The 16,058-nt window shown below is 41.2% G+C and overlaps 1 protein-coding gene across 5 annotated transcripts in view; it reads left to right on the top strand.

Annotated features, from left to right (window-relative positions):
* Positions 1-16,058, top strand: part of GLT1D1 (glycosyltransferase 1 domain containing 1) — an 88,982-nt gene that overhangs the window by 18,394 nt on the left and 54,530 nt on the right. For 4 of the 5 annotated variants that reach the window (XM_044776056.2, XM_070515845.1, XM_070515844.1 and 1 more), the window contains exons 3-4: positions 4,050-4,155; positions 7,647-7,698. In XM_044776056.2, coding sequence (XP_044631991.1) covers positions 4,050-4,155; positions 7,647-7,698 — 158 coding nt within the window. Of the gene's footprint in view, positions 1-4,049; positions 4,156-7,646; positions 7,699-14,329; positions 14,370-16,058 lie in introns of all 5 variants that reach the window. The other variant, XM_044776058.2, reaches the window with a different exon arrangement.

The following is a 16,058-nucleotide window of genomic DNA, read 5'->3' as shown; positions in this document are numbered from 1 at the left end:
GGTCCATGCTCTATAACAGATGGCAAGGACCTATTTCCCCTCACTCTGGTCAAATCACTGGGTTGCTTTTCCCTTCAAACTTTAGTTTTTCTCAACTTTACCATTCTTGGCTTCTTTTTCAAATAAATGGAGGAAAAGCACAAAATCATCCAAAGTTTTGCTTCTCTTAAAGAAAAGAAACCCTCTCTAAAACAAACCTGTTGCACAGGGGCAAAATGAATTTATTGTTCAATCTGACAAATATGGCTAAGTGAAGCAGCACTACCTTAGCAAATGTAAACTTTATTTGTTTATTCCTAATTGTTGTCTTTATGGAAATTAACATCCTTTATTCCTAAGGATGGTCTCTTTGAAAGTGGTACTCTGTCTGAGTAGCATAACATAAAAAGCATCAGGACTGTTGTCCATAGCAGAGAATGCTCTGCACCTCATGGTTTCCCCTGGACAGTGTATCTTGGAGCTCCTCTGGACTGCTTACATACACAGAGCTGCCCTATGGTCATAACTGGATGTGCGTTATTTCATTCTGTGGCGGCACCATAAATTTTTAAGACAGTCCTCCATTGATTAAACTGTGTTTTTAAATATATAAGCATTTGTTGATTTTTTTTTTAATTACATAAGTAGATGGCTTGGAAACTTCATAAAAATACAAAGAAGAAAATATGGCACCTGAAATTTCACTACCCAGAGATGACCACTTGTTTGTGTGTGCGTGTGTTTGGTTTTATTTATTTTGTATTTTTGTTTAAAACTAGATTTGCAAAGAAGATACACTCTTATAATATGAACTTGCAACTTCTTTTAAAAGTATTAATTGACTGTTTCCCACATGCTAAGCACTTTAAATGCCGAGATGCTGCTGTGTCTCACTCCCGTTCTCGCTCTCTCTGTACTTTGTGTGTGTGTGTTTAAAAATTGCAGTCATGGGGTGGCCCTGGGGCTCAGCGGTTAAGTTTGCATGCTCCACGCTGGTGGCCCGGGGTTCGCCAGTTCGGATCCCAGGTGTGGACCTACACGTGACTTATCAAGTCACGCTGTGGCGGCATCCCACATATAAAATAGAGGAAGATAGGCAGAGATGTTAGCTCAGGGCTAATCTTCCTCAAAAAAAAAAAAAATTGCAATCATGTTATAGTTTAGTAGCCTGTTTTTACCTACTACTGTGTTAAGAACATTTCCCTTGTCACTGACTGGTGTTATACAGCATGATTATGAATGGTCACATCTTATTTCCATTTTTTCCCCTCAATTACATGATTGTTGTAATTACATGATTGTTGATAAAATGTAATGTACATCATTACTGTTGTGATGAATAGACTTCTGCAGAAAACTCTGGAGCCTGTTTCCTTTAGGATTTTCTAGAAGTGGCAGTGCAGGATCAAAAGGTACCTGCATGTTTAAGGCTCTTGATACATTCTGTTAAATAATAAGTAGCCACATTTATATGGCTGTGCATATTAAATATATCTAAATAAAACCATAACAACGTGGACAAACAGAAGTTTTCTTTTCTTTTTAAAAGCGGTATTTACTGAGTGAATAATGGACCAATTACCATGTGAACTTGGAAACAACACCCTGTCTTTGTTCCCCACCTTGGACGTGTCTGTAAGATTTTGACATGCCCGCCCTTCAGTCTTGCAAGTGTCTGGGAATAGACCGTCACTGCTTTCCTTATCTGAGATGGAGCAGAAGCTGCTCTGATGCTCTGTGCCTCCTGGGCTCTCCTTCATGCACCCTCAGTGGCATCCAGAGAAAACTGGCCAGTTAATCTGACCTTGGCAGAAAACTGGAGGAGAAGTGTTTTGATGAAGCTCTTCCTGTTTCTTCTCAAGCATCTCCTTTATGCCTGACCCTAGTAAGGAAGCAAGCAGCGTCAAGTGGCTGATTAAGAAGCCAGGTTCTGGAAACTACGATATTTTTCTCAGCAGACTACTAGGAGTGACACTTTTTTTAGCATAAGCACTGATTTATGAAATGGTACCAGTCACTTGGGTGGCTCTGAGTAAATGCACTTGGGAAACAGATTGTGTGCTACTTCTTAGGCTCAGTTCATTGCAACAAATGCTGTTTGCGGACTTAACTTTTATCAGGCATCGTATTGGGAGCAAGGAGTACAAAAATTAATAAGATATGGTTCCTATTCTCAAGGATCTCCCGGTCTACAAATAAATCCTAATGCCTCAAGATACATGGCATGGCAGTAGGTGTGGGGGTGGGATTTACTTCTGAGAGACTTGGAGAAGGCTTCAGAAAGGAGAGGATGCCTGAGTAAGGTTTTGAAGGGTCAATAGGAGTCAGTAAACACATTTTAATAGCAGATGACTTTTAGAATTTTTCAGTCTTATTATGGATGCATTGCTATTAAGACTAACATGCTACTTATTGAAAGCTTTGTTTTCTTAACAATAGTATGAGCATTGAAAAAAATGGAAAAGTAAACGAAATAGCCCACATTCCATTCTTCTAATTGCTAATTTAATTCAGAGAATTTCTGGATTTACATAGTTAAAAACTTCTTCAGTGTCAAGTACAGTGACACTAGCTATCGCTTATAGCGTCCACTCTGCACCAGGTGTGTCGTATGTAGTGTGTCTTTTAATTTATAAGGGAGTCAGCTAACTCTTATGTCTCCGTTTCACAGATGAGATGACTGAGGTTCAGAGAAGCTGAGTAACTTGTTGAAAGTCACACATTTGCCAAGTGGAGAACCAGGATTCTAACCCAGGGCTGTCTGGTGTCAAAGTCTGTGTTTTTCCCCCAAAATATGATGTGATATGTTTGAGTTATTGCTGATTGGCTTAATGAACTAGAAGGGCTGGTCATCTTAATTATTGGGTGTTCTCATAACTTTTAGGCGGCTTCTTTGATACTCAATGTATATCTTTCAGGAATCTATTTCTCTCTCTTTGGTAATTTCACTGAAAAAGACTTTCGCTGCTATTTTCTTTAGCCTCCTTCAGGAGCAGTTTTTATTAGGAGAAACATTCCTTTGTGGCAAGGGGATGGTGTATGAGTTTCCTCTTGCTGCTGTGACAACTTACCACAAACCTAGTGGCTTAAAACAACAAGCCTTTATTATCCTGTAATTCTGAAGGTCAGAAAGCTGAAATGGACCATACTGGACTAAAATCAGAATGTTGGCAGGGCTGTGTCTCTGTTGGGGGTTCTTGGGGTGAATCTGTTCCTTTGCATGACAAGGCAGTTGCATGCCAAAAAAATTCTAAGGCCAGTAAAAGGAAAGATCAGTATCTTTTCACTCAAATATTGAATCTCAGTAGAGATGGCTTGTTGGAGAAGTCCCAGGATGAACTCAAGTTACATCTGTCCGTTTGGTGGTTTGCTGCCCATCGTCTCTTTTGAAATTTTTAGTTGACCTTTGGAAGTCCTTCTGGGGAGTTGCTTTTGGATGAGCACATCATTTCCCTTGATCCATGCACACTCGTGCCTCCCATGTCTCCCAGAATAAACATGCTCTGTGGCGAATCCTTTCACATTTTACACACGCAGCATCTCGAATAGTTTTGGTTCCACTCTAGTTGCGCCCTCCATGACTTATCATTCCTCTCCAGTGCATGTTCCTCGCAGACAGAGCTGTGGGGTCTGAGCCGCCTGCGTCTGCCTCCCAGCCCCTCGCTAGCACGGAGCCTGTTATTATGATCAACAGCAGAACTAAATTTGAAGTACTCTTTTTATGTCATAAACCCTATTAGTTCCAGATTAGCCCATTTCCTAGGAACGAGAAGCTTGGCTTTGATAGATGGTGGCTAATAATATTTTCAATTTGTTAAAATTTAAGGCAAATTGATATAAAATAGTCCTGACAGTGGTGGGCGGTGTCTCATCTGATTAGCTCCCATGTCGTATTTATAATTATGATCCCTATTCTACTTTTCAGGAGAGTTGGATACAATTAAACTAGCAGCAAAACACGGTCCCTGTGTTCTGGGAACTTCCGTTTTTAATATCATTGCTTTGGGATGGGTAGGCAAGAGGTGTTTGCAAAACTAAACTGCTTCATTAACTATTCTAACCATTTGCAGGTCATGGAATTCCTTTTGGGGTCATCTTTGGTGGAACTGATTTAAATGAAGACGTGAACCAGGGAGAAAAAAACAAAGTGATGGGGAAAGTCCTTGAAGAAGCCAGGTAAATACTTGAGAGGATTTCACAAGAGTTAAACATTTAACTTAACCAAAAAGCATGGAGTTCGCTGAAACGAAGTTTTAAGCAAGTTATTGCCCTTCAATAATTCTTTGACTACAGTTAATATTGGACGAACATTCTTAGAATGTTCTGCACGGTAGAGGATATAGAATTGTGACTTTTCAAGAGATAATAATACAGATCAACTGGAGTTTTATTAGCACCCAGATTAGGATTGACTTTGCATCAGATTTGCCCGAGTAGAGTGTTTTTGACTTGGTTCATGTCTGTACAGATTTCTGAGCTGTATAAAAACCATTGTGAGAAGGGCAACAAACTGGATTTCTCTGTGGGGTCCCTAGGAGCATTTGGGGCAGGACAGTTATTCGTTGAGGGGGGCTGTCCCGCACATCCCTGACCCTGGACACTACGTGTCAACAGCACCTGCCAGGTGCCGCAACAACCTAACACACCTCCACATGTTTCTGGCCCCCGGGATGGGAGTGGTCTTGGCCCCTGGGTGGGAATCAGTTCCGGAGCTGTACTTCCCAATCTTTTTCATGTTAAGACAACTTAGAAAATGGTGATATTTGTACAGCGGTCTGCAGTGAACTGGAAGGCTCGATGGGAAAAAGAGAAAACCCAGTTTTCTCTGTATAACAAATACAATGATGATAGTTAACAAGTAATGATAAAAGTGTACAAATCCTCTATGTTCGCATAAAAATTGTGGAAAAAAAAAAGAGCTAATGAAATCAAAAGAAAAATTAAATATACACGCGTACCCAAAGCAAAGAACTCTTCTGTCAATCAGTATGCAGTGATTGACAGGCTGTCTGAGAGATTCCACAGAAAGGCTGAGATGGTTGGACGTGGTCTGTCCCTCCCAGCACCCACTGCTGCTGCTGCTGATGTGGAGAATGCCTCACCTGCCACAGGACCACCCTGAGCTCAAAGTTTACCCAGAGCCCAACAAGGACTATTGAAGCATCCTTTCAACTCTTGTAAATCTTTGAATCCTTGTAAAAAATAACAACCAAAAAACAGGTGGCCAATTTTAAGTGGACACAGTGCTTTATTAATTCTATTTTGAAAAAAACCCACTTTATTGAGGTGTGATTGACATACAAACAGCTGTGCATATACAACTTGATGAGTTTGGAGATAAGTGTACCCCCGTGAAACCGTCACCACAGTCTGTACCATAAACATATCCATCACCTCCAAGAGTTTCCTCCCGCCCTCTTTATTATTATTATTTTATTTTAATTTTTGTGATAAGAACATTTAACATAAAATCTGCTCTCTTAGCAAATTGTTAAGTCTGCATTGCAGTGTTGTTAACCAAGGCTCTATGCTGCACAAGAAAGCTCTAGGACTGACTCATCTTGTACAACTGAAACTTTGTGCCCCTTGACTACTGCCTCCCTGTTTCCCCCTCCCCTGAGCCCCTGGTAACCACCATTCTACTCTCTGGTCTATGGGCTTGACTGTTTTAGATTCTTGTGTGGGTGGAAGCACACAGTATTTGTCCATCTGTGTCTGGCTTACTTCAGGGAGCATAATGTCCTCTTGGTTCATCCATGTTGTTGCAAATGGCAAGATTTCCACCTTTTTTAAGGCTGAATAGTATTCCACTGTATATACGTACCACATTTTTTTTATCCATTTGTCTGTCAATGGATATTTAGATTGTTTCCATGTCCCCATAGATGGCCAGCCATCAGTTTTCTGTGGCTCCTCTGTAACCCTCTCATGGCTGAGAGGCTGTGGTCAGGGAATCCAGAAGTCATCAAGTCTCTCTGTAACTGGACCATTCCTGGTCCACGCCAAGGACAGTATTCCAGGTTCTATTGTGCAGCCAAAGGCTCCCTCTCCTATTTTTTTTCGGTAAGGTAGCTGTCAGTCTTGCCCTTAAAACTAGGGTTATCATGGGATGCCGTTGCATTTCAAGACCCTACTTCTTCCTGAGGTCTTCCTAGACATAAACGTGGTGATACAAACTTTTAAAACCAGAGAGTACACTATTGAGTATTACAATAAATAGACGTATTAAAACAGTTGGGGCCCACCTTGACAGGTGATCCATCATCATAGGCTTTCTTGATGTTGTTGTTCTCATATTCCAGAAACTTGTCACCTTTACATTCATGCAGTTTGTAATGCAGTGTCTTACAGAAGGAAAATCATTCTTCTTGGTAGAAACAATATTGAATGAATTCATCTTATAGTATTATCATTAGCATTCTTCATTGCATTGTTATTAAAACACACATTGATTTTTATTTTGGGGGTTATTGATTGAAGTTGATGGGCAGGAGAGTGACATGACTCATAGATTTCTTGTCCAACACAATGTGACACACTTTTCTATAAAACAAAGTATTGAACTTGTCTAGCTTTATAATGTGTGTTTCATTTTTAATCAAATACCTTTAAATGGTTATATTTTTCCCATAAGGTATATTTTTGAACTTTTTTACTATTTAAAACTTTTTCTTACATGGTATAGTATTTGAACTTATTTTAGCATCAGCTTTTTGACTTATAAGTATTATAATAAGCATTTGGTAATTATGAATACCAAAATTGAATAAGGAATGTTTGAAATTTGTAGAAATTCTTTTGTGAAGGATTATCCAGGTACATATTAGAAAAACTTAATATTGCTAAGCAAATGAGCAAAAGAGAGTCTGTATGATATGAATTGCCTCACAAATACTTTCACAATTAGGAAATATATAGCACATGATAGGTCAAAGCATGTGAAATTGCTGTTTTGTAGGTCAAAAATGGTTGAATATAGGTAATTACTTATGGTTTTTGAGCTGCAGTGTTACTAAAGGTGGTGTTGACAAACCGAATCATATGTCAAGTGAGGTTATTAATTTGGGTGCCCAGATCGTCCCAGCTGTGGCCATTGGGGATGCGTTGGATTGACTCCTCTGTCCTTTTGATGTGCCCTCACCATTTTTGGAGCATTTTCTTACTTTCTGGCGCCATAAGATGTTCCTGGTTCATCCCATGTGGCCCTGGCCCTACTTGTGGAAACAGCCGTTTGTAATAAATGTAGACCCTAGCTCTCATTAACCACGGGCCGTTAGTAAGTCTTGAATACCTTAGCAGGGTCTTCCTTTGGTGAAGCCAGTGGACTAGGTAGCCTGCCCTTGGCCTGCCCTTGGATATTCAGAGTAGATTATCTAAATTCCTTGCTTCTCTCCTGCATCTGGCGTTCCAGCTTTATCTCTGCTTCTCTGACCTGGCTTGGGAGGAACAGGAAGTTGGAGCTTCATTTGTTTATTTCTTGCATGCACAACTTTGATGTGAGTGGAGATTAAACCTAATGGCCAATAACCACGAGTAACAAAGACTGATTGCACTTTAAATTCAGCTTCTTACCTTGTCTTTCACAATTTGTTCCAAAGAGCTGTGTCATAGTTATGTTAATTGAATTCTGCCCTAATTGTTTTCATTATTTTTGCTCATTTTACTAGATTTGCTGTCGCTTTCACAAAGTCAATGGAGGAAATGGCGCAAAGGCAGTGGGTATGTGTTTATTTTGTGTTGTTATTTGGGTTGTGCTGGGGAAGTTGCAGAATCGGAGAGTTGAAAGGCCATTTTATTGGAACTGACAGTGTTCCCGTCAACACTGCCTATTGGAGCCATTGTAGTATTATGGATCCCATGTATTGATGTTTTTTGTTTGTGTGGATAGTCTTAAAACTTCACTGATTTTTTTTTTTTGATGTTGTTACTGAATAGCAAAAATAGCCCAATGGTCAAATCTTTTAATGTTTAGTCTGTTTTCTTTTTACGTGCTCAGATTGGGTGATTCACAGGCTGCACTATGAATGTTGCAGCATACTCACATACGTTGAGCTTAACGATCTCTCAGGTGGTGGATGGCATTTCCCAGGTTGGACTGTTTATTTGAAGAGCTTTAAAGAGTAGAAGACTTTGTAGCTCTAAAAATTAGTTGATTTATTGACTTTTGTATTCATTATGACTGAAGGGGTGGGTGAAATGAACTGGGGGGAGTCTTGAGTTCTCAGTGGGAGTTATGTGAAAGCATGGCGGAGCAGGTGCCTGCGAAACTAAAGAAAAAGCCCCCCGCAAGGTCACGTTCTTCTGGTGGACTCTAAGCCCGAGGCCACTGTCTCTTGTGGTGAGACTGCAGTGAGCCTGTCACCAGCATCGCTGGCCCCTGTGCTTTGCCAGCTCATCCGTCGTGCGCAGCGCTTCTGCCCTATCATTTGTAGGCATTATTCCAGTTGGTATTTTACAGGCTATGCACATTTGTTAGAGAATTTCAATTTGTAAAATGTAGTGCCTGGAAGCTGCCGCGTTGGGACCAGGGCAGAATGCAGCCATCTGTGGGACTGGTGGTCCTTTACCAAACTTCAGGATACCGTGTACACATGATCCTGAAGAGTCACTGGTCCGGAGCTCGCCTTCTCAAAGCAGTTGTCTGAACCAGTCGTTCGGAGTGGGGTCTGTGGACCCCTAGGGGGCCCTGGCACTCTCTCAGGGCTGCCACAAAGTCAAACCTGTTTTCATAATGATGCTAAGATGTTTTCTGCCTTTTTCACCATTTGAAAAGCATGATGGCTAAAACTGCTGACACTTTAATGCTCATGGAGGCAGTGGCATCAGTCTGCGCTGGTCCTCATTGGTTTTTCACTGCCACCCATTTGTAGTTTTAAAAACATCACTTAAGAATCTTTTTGGTGAAGCAATACAAATTATTAATTTTATTAAATATTAACCTTAGAATACGTGTGTTTTTAATGTTCTGTGTAATGAAGCAGGAAGTTTGCATTAAGCTCTCTGCTGCATTCGGAGTGAAGAATGATGGTTATTTTGAGAAAATGCCTTTGTGTGGTTGTCTGCAACCTGAACTCGCTACTTTTAACACGATTTTTATCTGAAAGAATGGCAGACAAACTACAGTCATTCAGACTTGGGCATTAGGCAGTCATTTTCTTAAAAATGAGTGAATTGAGCCAGCCGCTTCAAGAAAAACAACTGGCAGTATTTATTGCCAATGATAACATTTGACTTGTTGGGTAAAACTTAAAATTTTGGAAAGCCGCCATGAGGTACATCACGGCCTTCCTGATGACATCAGTGTTCATATGAACAAACTTGATTTTGGGGGGATGTTGTGTGATGAAATGTTTCAACAGTTGGAAGATCTGCATCACTCAGTAAACCAGTGTTTTTAAAATGACGAATACGTGGCATTACAGTATCACACGTAGACGGAAGATCCACTCAAAGTGCCAGAGAGACCAACGGACTGTAACGCAACCAAGTGTGAAGCAATTGCAGGCTCCACATCGCAACTAAGCTTTAAGAAATTACCGTTTGTTGACTTTTGGTGTAGTATCCAAGAATAGTACCTATAATGACCTGAAAAGGCTGTTGAAATGCTCCTCCCCTTTCCACCTCCCCATCAGCCAGAGGCGGGATTTTCTTTATACAGCTCTGTCAACACCGTGTATTGAAACAGATCGAATGGACAGTAGCTCCGAGAATCCAGCTGTCTGCCCTCCAGCCAGACACGAAAGAAAGCTTTCACCAGTTGAAGCGTGTTCCTTCTCCATGAACTGACTGCCCTTTCCCCAAACTTCTCCATCTTAAATGTCCCCTTGTCCCTAAATCGTATGATCCTCCAAGATTGGTATAGATGTGTTCACTCACTGGATCAGTTATTTTTTACCACATAACAAATCATACTAAATATAGTGCCTTAAAACACACATGTATTGTTTATTCTTTGTGTTGTCTGGGCATTTCTGGCCGGCTCAGCTCAGTCAGGCTGCGTGGTCCGGCGTGGCCTTGCTAGTGCCTGGGGCTGAGACAGCTGGGCAGCTGAGGCCTCTCTCCGTGCGGTCTGTCCTCCTCTTTGAGGCTCAGGGCAGGAGAGCCCGTGCCGGTGCACCAGCAGTCTTTAGGCTTCTGCTGTGTGGTGTTTGCTACTGTCCTGTTGGCCAGAGCAAGTCAAGGAGTGGAGATCGAGTCTCCACCTCCTTATGGGGGGCTCTTCACGGGGGCCTTGCAAGGGCACGGATGCGGAGAGAGGAGGGACTTATGTCCATTTTAATAATCTGCCGCACTTAGAGCTTGTCCCTGATGGTTATAAGCCCTCTGTGTGTAACTTTTCTCCCCATATAGTCATGAGCTCCTGAGGACAGGGGCAAAGTATGGTTCTCTAGTGGGTCCCCAGAGGATAACATACTACCTTGTGTTCAATAAATACTAGTCAAATTGAACTGACCCGGAATGGATCTGTCTTTAGCTCTTTCATTATAGAAACTTCCAAGCTTATAGAAAAGGAGCAAGAATAGTAGCCTGAACCCCTCGATACCCACCACTTACCATTCTTCAATTCTTACTTAATCTATACTCATTTTCCTCCACTCCTACATACACACACACATGCTTTTTGTTTTCCTGGAGTTTTTTTTCTCTGGGGAAGATTTGCTCTGAGCTAACATCTGTTGCCAATCTTCCTCTTGATTTTTCTTTTTTCATATGTGAGCTGCTGCCACAGCACAGTCACTGACAGGTGAGTGGTGTGGTTCCATGCCCAGGACCCTAACCTGGGCTGCCGAAGCAGAGCACTCTGAACTTTAACCACTAGGCCATTGAGCTGGCCATGGGATATTTTTAAAACTCATAGCCATCATGCCATTTCACCTGCAAATATATGCCATTTTACCTGTAAATGCACCTTCATGAAGACTTTTCTTAACACAAGCACCATGGCGTGGATAACTTTTGTGTGGAAAGACCACAGCGTGTAAGGAAGAAATAAAGAAGGACTCAAGAATATTAACATGATTTAAATTTCCTTTTTCAATATATTTTGAAGGCATTTGGGTGCAGAAAGGGAGAGGATGGAATCTTTGAGTTCCAAACTCAATGACTTAGAGACAAATATTGGACTCAGGGTAAATATCCAGAACGTAGCTCACAGTGTGCGGCTGTCCTTGGAAGAGCGCTCAGTTGCAGAGACAGATCGAGGGGTCATCAGTGGCGAGGTGATCACTGAAGCATGAAAATGATTGCTCTTAGATGAGTTTAACTTTTAGGTGTAATGATGAGAAAACTACCAAATGCACAGATGAATTACATTTGGGGCAGGCTTCGCAGAAATGGTAATAATATCTTAGCCATGTGCTGAAAGAGGGAGCATCTTACCTCTCAGAAGTGAGCTGGCCATTTGCCGTCACTCGGTGGTCAGCCACCCAAGACGACCCCCATCCTGGGTTAGCAGCCTTTGTTTTCAAAAAGACACTTCCAAATATAATAACAAAGCATTTGACAAAACAATGGAGAAGGCAGCAAAAATTGTTTGGTCTTGGATGGTGATGTGAGAGCCCTGTAATAAAAGCTAATAAAAGAAGGGATGAATTTGCTTGGATAGTTTAAAGTAGTAGGAGTTAGTTATTAAATTCCAATGTGAACCTACTTTTTAACACAGCTTTTTGTACACTTTTTGGTGGGTGATTTTTCGATGAAGTTCAGCGTAATACCTTTATTTGGTTAGTTTTTACAAAGAAAAACGATGTATAAATATATAAAGGTTTATTCCTCAGCCATATTTAGATCATCATTTTAGACAGATTTTTGCAGAGAGACTATTGATGTCTTCGGAACAGCGATTCAGTTTTAGAGTAAGTCGTGCTCTTCATCATCGAGTTGCTGGCCTTTGTATTCAATGTCGTAGTCTTTATTTTAGGAGCAGACTTGGCTCAGGTCGTAGTCTGGTTAATCCTACCTAATTATTGTCAAATCAGAACCAAACTTCAGTAATCTCAGATTAGAAAGATTTATGGCATTTGCTTCTTATTACTTTTGTGATTTCAAAAGAAGGAATATATATTATGTAGCGTTTTTGTAGATAAATGTAGTTTTGAGCGTAAAATCTGGTCTGAAACTTGTGTCTCCTCAAACTTCGTTTAAATGAGGAGACACGTAATCAGAGGCACATCCTCGATCCCAGTGCTGTTCGTAGAAATATAATGCAACCTGCAAAGGGGAGCCGTGTATGGAATTGGAAATTTTCTGGTAGCCACATTTAAAAAAGTAAGTGGAAAAAAGAAAAATTAGTTTTAATAAGATTTTTTGTTTAACCCACTGCCTGGAGTTAGCCAAAGTGCAGATTTGGAGGGTTCTGTCCCCAGGACTGCCCTCACTTCTGGCACCAGCTGCAAGTTCAGGGAGTTCCCAAACTGCCCTGGAGTCTGATGATTTGCTTGAAGGACCCACAGAAGTCACCGGGGGTTATTATACTCGTGGTGAAGGTTACTGCTGGGAAAGGGTAAAGGCCAAAATCAGCCAAAGGAAGAGATGCACAGGGCCGAGCGTCCATTACCTTCTCTACATGGAACCAAGACATTTTACCCTCTGGTTACTGATCTCTGACAGTGTGCGTGGAGTAGTGCCAATCAGGGAGGCTCACCTGAGTTTGATATCCAAGGTTTTTATTGGAGCTTCATTATGTGGGCTTGATTGATTAGTTGATTGTCCCCATGATTGAACTCAGTCTCCAGGTCAACTGACAGCACTGGACCCAAAGTTTCCATCTTAGATCACCTGGTTGGTCACCGGCCCCCACCTAAGACTATCGTTGTGGCTGGCCCCACCCTAAACAAATACACGTCTCAGGTATCACATAGAGTATTTCCGAGAAGCTGCAGGTAAAGCAGACAGCTCCTTGGCCAAGGCCAGCTTCACTACTGCACACCCACTGTATCGAAAAATCTGATTTCCACGTGTAATCAATATAAACATTACTAATGAGCATTTCACATTTTTTGTACTAAGGCTTTGAGATCCAGTGTGCATTTTACACTTGGGGCACATCTCAGTTCAGACCAGCTCCGTTTCAAGCGCTCGATAGCCTCGTGCAGCTGGTGGCTGCTGTATCGGACTGCACACACACACAAGTGGGGAGTGACCTGGTTCAAGACTGCTAAAATGCACGCTCATACAGTTTCTGGTAGTGGGAGGCGTATCAACCGAATGGGCCGAGGAAGGGTTTATTGTGGGTACCATGGTTAATTTCAGCCCTCTGAAAGAGCTCGGGCGCCCCTTTAGAGACATCATGTTGGAGGAGGCATTTACGATCCTCTATCTATCTCTGGCTGACTACACAAATTAGTTTGATTGGATTTCAATAAAGATGGTTTCATTTTACCTCTTTTAATTTGAAATGCCCTTGTTTAGGCTCGGTCGGTATTTTTTGAGTGTTGTGATTTATATCAGGCTTCATCTGGTGTCGTACCTTCTTTGTAAAGCGCATGGTCCCAGTGGGCTCCTCACCTGGTCTGCTGCTCTGTTGTTAACATTTATCACGCAAGTTCCACATTGGTCATGTTTTGGGATAACATTGCTCTTGGTTTGTGATATTATAACCTCAATTTGGAATTTTTAGGAATTTGATTCGCTATACATGTCTAACTGTGATATATGCATTGTGGAAATGTGAAAGTTGTCTACATAGAATTTTGGTTTCTTACAACAGTATGTAATAGACATTCTGAATGCAAATCTGGGCACTTCTAGTTGTAGCCCAAGTTTAGAATGCTTTCTCCAGATTCACCAGACTTTCACCAGACAGTGTAAATGTTTCACCAAAAATGTTAAAAGCAAATTAGGTCTGTATCTTAATTGAAGGCTTTTCTCTCTGCAGAAGCAATGATTATGGTTTGCTATGTTTCCATTGGGTTCAAAATCCCACAGGCCTATGAACAATTTAACTGCATCGCTCACACACTCTTTCTAAGTCCTCTGATAAGAGGACTTTATCTAAATTTGAATGTTTATTCATGAACTATTTTTAAAAATCTTGAGTTTGAGTAAATATTGCTTGACATGGTTGTCGGATTCAAGAGAGCAGGATGATGGCCCACGTGTCCCCTCGGTGCCCTTTGCTGAGGCTAGCACTGAGCTGAGCTTCGTGGTGGTGTTACTTTTAGTGACTTTTTTTTAAATTTGGAAACTTTGAGTCACCACCTTCTGGGGCCTGATTTATCTACCTTGCCTTGGCACTTATCAAAGAAAAATAACTTTCTTGAAGCCATTGTGTTAGGCAATACGTAAAGTATAATTTTACTTTCAGTGTGTACAGATACTCATCAAAATTCTTTTGGAAATTAAAATACAGAAAGCGAGACAGATTTCACTGGCTGTCACACGCACGGTTTGTGGCACAGGTGAGCTCCAAAAGCCAGCCTAGGTGTTGGTGCCGGCCTAACCTGAACCAGCTGCCTCTCGACTAATTGCTGACGTCTGTAGTACACGCATGCTGCCCTCTGACCCCTCGTTCCTTCTCCTTCTTCCTGCATGGCCCCCTGCTTTGTTTCTGGTGGTCTCTGAACGTCACGTTGGCAGCAGCAGCAGCCACACAGACCACATCTTTTATTACAGTTCCTACCATAATGGAAACTTGAAAACATTCATCTCGTCGGTTTCATCTTCAGACTCCCTAGTTCCTATGCCGGGCCTCCTGCAAATGCCCTGAAAGAGAAACTCTAGGGACTGATCACATCCTAGGAAGCTAATCATCCTTAATAACTTCTGTTAAGACTGGCTTTCCTCAGAGATTTCCTGATGGAACTGCAAATGTTCTTTGCGTTTTTTTCCCCTATATGAGATCCCTGGGAATTGAAAATTTTAAAAATATCTCTAAGGATGGAAAACTCATCAATTCCAGAGCCCAGATCCTGAGTTCACCTCTTTCATGACCTGGGGCTCGCATGTTTGGAATAATCAAAAGTATTGCTTCTAATTCATTGACTCGTAAGGCAGAGAATGGTAGGGGAAGCTTTGAAATAAAATCAGCAATAATTCCGAGTTATTTACTCCATAGATTTAACTGTTAAAAATAAATCTTCCCGGGAACTTTCCCGTTGGCATTCCTATTTCTTGAGCTCTGGACCAGATTCGGCATGTACCCTCCCCGCTTGATTTTGCCTGGGGTCATGGATGGTTTCAATTTCATCTTTACGGCCTGCTCCACGTTGGATCCAGCAGAACTGCATCCCAACTCAGATTTCCTCCTCATCTCATTGATGGGTATCTTCTTTTCTTGAAAAATCTTTTTGTCTGGTTCACTGGCAGGAGTTGAGTGACAAGGCTCTAGCCCCTCCTGATTTTTTGGAACTTTTGTTTTCTTTCCTTGCTTAAAAACAGATTTCTAAGGGAAAAGAGTAGAGGGAGAAAAGAAGACTCGTTTTCCCGTGAAAAGGGCCAAGTTTCTGTGTGTTTTGTAATGTAGGTGTATTTTGAGAGCTTTACATTCATGGGCCGTGATTTCTTTTACGTGATTTATTACTATTTTAAAAGAACTTTTAACGAAGCCATCATCAGAAGTTGTAATTTCAAAATAAAAATTAGTATTTTTACCACCTGGGGAGCATGAACTTATGCATATACTTCAAAAATAATACATATTGTGGTTTCCACTTGAAGAAAGTTTAATTTCTGAAGGTTATAGTAATCAAAGAATAGGAAATCTTTTTTGTTGTTGCTGTCTGTTATTCCATTATAAAAAGGCATAAATTAGCATTTGGGTCTGTTACAATGTCACACATATGTCTAGGGATCTATCCAACAGGACACTGGCTTTTTTACCTGGTAATGGACCACATTAAGTAGTGGTTTCTCAGAGATGTTAAAAATGGAGACTCTTCCCTCACTGCCGGCCCCCTCCCAACCCCCCCCCCCACCCCTGTCTTCTTTTTCATTTTATGTATCGATGAGCTAATCTTGCAAGGCAAGTGATATACAAGGACTTTGACTCATGTTATTTCAAAGCAAGTGAAACAACAATAAATATTGAGCAAAAAAAGCTAATTTGTATTTAGAACACTTTAATATAGAAAATGTTTTTC

This window comes from Equus asinus, chromosome 8, assembly GCF_041296235.1.
Source record: "Equus asinus isolate D_3611 breed Donkey chromosome 8, EquAss-T2T_v2, whole genome shotgun sequence".
Taxonomy (NCBI): Eukaryota; Metazoa; Chordata; class Mammalia; order Perissodactyla; family Equidae; genus Equus; species Equus asinus.
This window is presented reverse-complemented; position numbering and strand designations above follow the sequence as displayed.